General features: G+C 35.0%; 1 protein-coding gene across 1 annotated transcript; it reads left to right on the forward strand.

Annotated features, from left to right (window-relative positions):
• The first annotated feature begins 1,031 nt into the window (after nt 1-1,031).
• LOC112026576 (cellulose synthase-like protein H1) lies at nt 1,032-6,799 on the forward strand. The gene is given in 11 exon segments (XM_065772704.1): nt 1,032-1,288; nt 1,374-1,517; nt 1,673-1,749; nt 1,752-1,841; nt 1,844-1,989; nt 2,632-2,748; nt 2,878-3,090; nt 3,271-3,385; nt 3,756-3,931; nt 4,415-4,765; nt 6,193-6,799. Coding segments are annotated over 11 exon segments (2,202 nt in total). The 5' UTR covers nt 1,032-1,064; the 3' UTR covers nt 6,742-6,799.
• Nucleotides 6,800-7,267: the final 468 nt, after the last annotated feature.

Consider the following 7,267-nt stretch of genomic DNA (forward strand, 5'->3'; position numbering starts at 1 on the left):
TCATATAAAAAGAGAGGGGGAATTTCTTCTCTAGAGAGATACTGGGGAAATAGAGCTAAAGGGAGAGAGAAAGAAAGAGGCAGATGTGTTTGGGAGAAATTTTGATCTTGGCTTTGATTTTGGGTGAACGAAATGGGCAAGGGCAGCTGAGTTTGTTTTAGTTTTAACCTTGGTTTGGTTTTGTTAACAAGAGTTAAAGGAAATGGGTAAGGTATGATGTGGAGCTGAATCAGAAAAAGTGGCTACGTGGCACTTTATTATTGGCAGGCAGGAGCAGGGAGGACCACATCAGTGGTCCTCCCGGAGGAACCAATAATTTCTCCATAGGATGATAGCGTACAGGCTGGACGCTGGGCTCTGCATTGCTGCACAGGCACACAGCATCACAGGCTGCACAGTGCGCAACTGTGCAGTGCAGCGCAGCCCATAGTTATACAACACGGTTTCTCACCTCTTTTTTTTTCTGTTTTTTTTTTTTATTTTATTTTATTATCTAACCAAGGTTTCTCACTTTATCCATTATTATACAAATTAATAATTTGCTGTGTATTATATCAACTCATTTGTATTATAGTGACACTAATTTATTAAATCATATATTAAATTAATTTTTGTTTGTACATGTTTAGATTTTAAAGTGGTCACGATTTTAAAAAAATTGCAATAACCAAGTTCTATTGTTCTATACTTTAAATTTTATTTTTAATTAAATTATCATTTTTAATTATAAATTTTGTTTTATTTATCTGTAAATATTTTCTCATTAAATAAAAAAATTTAATATATATATTATTTGATTAATATTTAAATATAAAAAAGTGGCTTAAAATTTTTGCCTAAGCCTCCAAAATTGTTGAGCCGGCCGTGCCGACAGTGAATTTTTTATCATCACCAAATGCAGTAACAATGGAGTAGGGACCATGCATGTGAAATCCACGTCTATGTAAGAGGGACCACAATAAACACGATGTCCTCCCCTATCACTGCCACATATATACATGGCCATCATTGCAAATACCAGACCAGCAAAGTAGTTCCGATAAAATTGTATTCCTATCTACTCCATGGCCAACCCGATCGCTCTCCCTCTGTATGAAAAAATCCCACGTAAAAACACTTTACAAAGACTCTTTGATATCCTAATCTTCTTCCTTCTCCTTTCTCTTCTTATTTGTCGTTTTCTCTTCCTCAAAAATCATGGTCTCACTTGGTTGCTTGCCTTCCTATGCGAGTCATGGTTCACCATCACTTGGGCTCTCGTCATCAGCACCAAATGGAATCCTCTTCTGTAGGATGAGTATGAGCGACTAGCCACAAAATTGAGGATGCGGTCCAAAAGTCAGTGACAAGTGATTTTACTGGAGACTTTGCAGAATTCTCGAACATAGAACGCAAAAACCATCCGGCTATTATCAAGGTAACATTAAACTCCCAAATAAAGAAAAAAAAANTCTCGTCATCAGCACCAAATGGAATCCTGTTGATTATAAAACGTATCCAGACCGACTCTTACAACGGTAACCTATAACATGTTGTGCCAATAATACGTTACTTAATTTTAGTTGCCACTACAATTTGTGTTCGGCTGTTCTTCTTCTATATATTTTATAACAATCTCTTTACCTGGTCAGGTGTCTAACATGATTGATTCATGTTCATAACTTTGATATAGGGTACCTGAACTTCCATCGGTGGACATGTTTGTGACAACTGCGGACACCGTGCTAGAACCACCTATCATCACAGTAAACCCGTGCTCTCTTTGTTGGCAATTGATTATCCAACTCACAAGCTAGCTTGTTACGTATCAGATGATGGTTGTTCTCCAATCACTTACTACTCTCTGTGGAAGCCTCAAAGTTTGCCAAGCTTTGGGCTCCATTCTGTAAGAAGTACAATATTCATGTTAGAGCCCCTTTAGATACTTTTCTAGTAACTGCCAAACTTTCAGGGGTAGTTCAAGTGATTTTCAACAGGAATGGAAGAGAATGAAGGTAATCCAAATCTGGAGTCGTGTCTGAAAATTTAGTTTCCACTTAAATCAAAATTGGTATATCTTCTAAAAAAAAACTTTTTGTTTGCTATAATTGCAGTAATCTAATGGTAAGATTATTACAATTTTTGTTACATAAAATTTATAAAGTCGTATATCATCAATCGCAAATTTAAGAAAAAATATTCAAAAGAAAAAAAAAAAAGTAAAACTCAATGATTCAGGGGGGCAAAAAAACACAAAACAGAAAGAAAGAAAAAAAAAAAAAAAAAGAGAAAAAACAAAAAAACAAAAAGCAAAACTCAGTTGAAGAGTTGGCTTATCCTTTCACAAAATCTGCTTATATATTAGAGTACATACTCATGGTGTAGCAATTAACTAACCAATGTTTCATCAAAAAAAGAAATCAATTAACCAATGGCTTCCAAATAGCAGCCGCCCCTTTGACTATTGATCAGCTATCACTAATGTTGTTTGTCAGTATTTAATTTTTGACCCTTAGAGCATCACAATGATTTATGCCATCCTATCCTTTCTTTCTTTCTTTTTTTTAGAGATAAAAAAGAAGTCAGGTGGATATATGTGTATTTTTGATATATGCATGATACTTTGTTCTAATTTATATTATTTTACAATAGGTTATATGCGAGAACAAGACAAGTCTTCTAGATGGATTGCCACATTTGGTTTATATATCAAGAGAGAAGCGACCAAAACATCCACATCATCACAAAGCAGGAGCCATGAATGTTCTTGTAAGATATTCTTTACGGAAGATCAAATTTGTAGGATTTTATTTTAATAAATCTTATCACTCTTTATTGATGTATTCTAATTGGCTAACACATTTTCCCCTTTTTGGGAACCATTTGTATCATATATAGGCCAGAGTCTCTGGTTTGATGACGAATGCTCCCTATATGCTGAATGTAGACTGTGATATGTTTGTCAACAATCCAAAAACTGCTCTTCATGCAATGTGCTTGCTACTGGATTCCAAGAGTGAAAACAAATTTGCATTTTCTCAATTCCCACAAGTGTTCTATGGTGGATTAAAGGATGACCCATACGGCAATCAATTGGTGGTCTTATTTAAAGTGAGTCAAATTGAATCTTAATCTTACGAAATAAGTCTTTTCGTTTTTCTTTCATACTCTATAAGTAAATAAACATCAAATTTCATGGATATGTTACGTGACTAAAGGAAATTTAATAATATGAAGAAAGTTATCATTTGATTAGTCAAGTACTTAATTGCCTTTTATATGCATGCATAGTATATGGGGCATGGAATAGCAGGACTTCAAGGACCTTTTTATGGTGGAACAGGATGCTTTCACCGTCGGAAAGTTATCTATGGTCTATCTCCAGATGATGTAGATTCAGTAAATGGTAAGTAAATTAATTTTAGATTTTAACCTACCAAAAAAAAATGTCATTCTCCATTAACCATAATGGGGGTACAAACAAATACATGTTTGTTTCAATTTTCTTTAACTTCAAGAAGCAAATAATTTTTAGTGGCAACAGGTGAATTTTTGGGTCCATCGGACGAGAAAATCCATTATGTTTCTGGAACTTGCATCCTCTCTCTCACAAGGAGGCGGACCCCACACATGTGGGGTCCACCTCCTTGTGAGAGAGAGGATGCATGTTTCGGAAACATGTAAGACTCTCTCCCATTGGACAATCACATCATCATCATGGTGGAGATTTTCCTTTTTGTACTACTAATGCTTTATTTTCTCCTTCATTTTGGCAGAAAAAACGGCTAATAACATTCTTTCAAATTTTGGGAGTTCAAAGGAGTTGATCAAATCAGGTGCTAATGCTTTGAAAGGGAAGACAGATCCACCACCGAATCTTTCGAATTCTATTCAGGCATCATACCAAGTCAGTGGTTCTGGTTACGAGTATGGTACTAGTTGGGGTACAAAGGTCAGTAACATAAAACAACAATGCTAAACATGCCACTTTTTTCAAAACTTGTTACGTTGCTAAATAAGTTGTAATTTTTTTTTTTTTTTTTGAGGAACCACCCTCACAGAAGAGGGGAAATAAGTTGTAATTATATGGCCGTTACTGAATCTATTTTTAGTATCTACCAATAATTAAAAAAAAAATTAAAAATTTAATCCCTAAATTTTTTCAACAAATATATACAAATCACGAATTAGGAGGACCATTAAACGTATGTAAACCTTACTTTAAATATTTGAAGTTTAGCGCACGGATAAATTTTAAGCGTTAAGTTCTTTCAGTGTTTTTTTTTTTTTTTTTGATAAGGCGTTGAGCCAGCACATTTCACTGAATATGTATTGGAAGGTGCACTTTTAATTACTTCCCTTATTCTTTATTTATTTATTTAGTTTTTTGATTTTTACGGTCTGACTCTGATGATTGTGGGTGCCCCCATTTCAGGTTGGCTGGAAATATGGATCGACCACAGAAGATGTCCACACTGGACTAATGATCCATAAAAGAGGTTGGAGGTCGGCCCTTTTATCACCAAACCCACCGGCCTTTTTAGGGTGCGCACCCTCAGGTGGGCCTTCCGCAGCAACCCAACAAAAGAGGTGGGCCACAGGCCTACTTGAAATTCTTTTTAGCAAAAGTTGTCCTATATTTGCTACTCTCTTTGGAGAGCTTCAATTTAGGCAATGTTTGGCATATTTATGGCTCCTCATGTGGGGCCTACGCTCCATCCCTGAGCTATGCTATGCTGCTTTGCCTGCGTATTGTCTCATCACCAACTCCCACTTCTTGCCCAAGGTGAGGACAAACCACAGCAAGCCTCTAATTTTACTTTTGCATATATACACCTTCCAACGTCGACTAACTAATTTGTCTTTTTATTGCATGTTTCTGTTCGTATTTGCCACTAAAATAAATTAATGATAGCTTATTTTTTGAGGGTGGGGAATTTTATTTTTCTTAAGACTCTAATTTTGGTGTGGTAAAATTAAGCCCCTTATTGACGTTTTCTTCCTTAGATGGAAAATAATAAGAGCAATTTTTAATAAAAAATTATCACCTTATAGAAAGAAATATACAATCTCAATTTGTTAGCTATTAAATTTAGGACCGAAATGTTAATTGTCAAGAATATTATTGCTTAATCAGTTCGCACCTTTTGTGTCAAGATTAAAGTCCTCCCATCAACTATAGAATTATCCCTCCCCACACACCCCACCCCCACAGGTGGGCCTTCCGCAGCAACCCAACAAAAGAGGTGGGCCACAGGCCTACTTGAAATTCTTTTTAGCAAAAGTTGTCCTATATTTGCTACTCTCTTTGGAGAGCTTCAATTTAGGCAATGTTTGGCATATTTATGGGTCTTCATGTGGAGCCTACGCTCCATCCCCGAGCTATGCTATGCTGCTTTGCCTGCGTATTGTCTCATCACCAACTCCCACTTCTTGCCTAAGGTGAGGACAAGCCACAGCAAGCCTCTAATTTTACTTTTGCGTATTGTCTTTTTATTGCATGCTTCTGTTCGTATTTGCCACTAAAATAAATTAATGATAGCTTATTTTTTGAGGGTGGGGAATTTTCTTTTTCTTAATACTCTAATTTTGGTGTGGCAAAATTAAGCCCTTTATTGACGTTTTCTTAGATGAAAAATAATAAGAGGAGTAATTTTTAATAAAAAATTATCACCTTATAGAAAGAAATATACGATCTCAATTTGTTAGCTATTAAATTTAGGAATGAAATTGCCAAGAATATTGTAGCTTAGTCAATTAGCACCTCTTCTCTCAAGATTAAAGTCCTCTTATCAACTATAGAATTATCACCCCCCCCAAAAAAAAAAAAACTAATAATTTAAACTTAACAAATGCATTTAAAATTCATTAAGCAACCCTGAACCATTAAGTCGATGTTCATTTATAACAAGAAATATAGAGCTAAAATTGTGTCATGCCAAAACTTTGCATTGTATAAATCTTGTGCATGTCATCATTATTGCTTCTATATTCTTTGCAAATGTGTTCCACACTTCCACCAAAACAAAAATCATGTGCATATGGTAATATCTCTTCGAAGTAATAAATTTTCCTATTGTCCAAAATTTGCACGATGAAGCTTATGAAACTATAATATATTCAAAATTAAGTTTATAGTTTTTATTTTTATTTTTATTTTTTATTTTTATTTTACTGCTTATCCAACCTTAAAACGTGCATATGTATATTCAGGTGCAAGAACCAATACTATATGTACTAACTGCTATCTTCGTCATTTACAACGGATACACTTTATCCGAGTACCTAAGAAGTGGCCAGTCTGTTCGAGCATGGTGGAATAATCAAAGAATGTCACGAATAAACACAATGAATGCATGGTTATTCGGATTTCTCAGTGTGATACTTAAGCTCTTAGGAATATCCGAGACAATCTTTGAAGTAACACAAAAAGACGAATCTAGTGATGATGCCGGTGATGCTGAAGCGGGAAGGTTCACCTTCAACGAGTCCCCAATTTTCTTGCCTGGTACAACCATTTTGGTGGTGCACTTGACAGCGTTGGTTGTGAGTTTATTAAAGTTGCAACCTCCCGCTCGTGATGGGCATGGGTCTGGGCTAGGGGAGGTATTTTGTAGTGTGTATTTAGTGTTATGCTTCTGGCCATTTTTGAAGGGATTATTTGGGAAAGGAAGACATGGGATTCCATCATCTACAATATGCAAGTCAACTGCTTTAGCGTTACTTTTTGTGTACTTTTGTAGAAGGGCTACAATAGGTTGAGACTTTGGTTATGGAATTATTTTCTTTGCTCACTACGATTGAGGTTTTGGTCATGAAATTATGACGTTTTTCACAGTAGTCTTTCTCTCCTTTCCAGTTGTTCTTGGCAAATTACCTTAATTTTTAAAACCAAATGATTTTTAAAAGACCTACGGTTTTTAGGAAAAAGTTTTTTTATTGGAAAAGGACTTTTAAAAGGAAGACCCAAGGGTTTTGATTGTTCATTTGTTAAAACAATGGATTTCATGAAAACTTTTGAAGAAACTTTTCTGTGAAAATCATTTTCACAATACAAGCAGCTTTAGGTGATTTGGAAGCACTCTTTGAGAAATACTTTTTTTTTAAAGTGTTCGAAAATCATTTGAAAAACAAGCTTTTAAAATCACTTTGAAAACTTCTTTTAGATCAATCTTTTTGGTGTGGGAATTATGGAATTTACAATACTAACTAAAGAACTAGTACGCAAATCCATATTTAAAGAAGGTAAAATTTGTATAAAATCATGCTTGTAGAAATGGATCTATGA

Source organism: Quercus suber, unplaced genomic scaffold (assembly GCF_002906115.3).
Source record: "Quercus suber isolate HL8 unplaced genomic scaffold, Cork oak 2.0 scaffold_62, whole genome shotgun sequence".
Lineage (NCBI taxonomy): Eukaryota > Viridiplantae > Streptophyta > Magnoliopsida > Fagales > Fagaceae > Quercus > Quercus suber.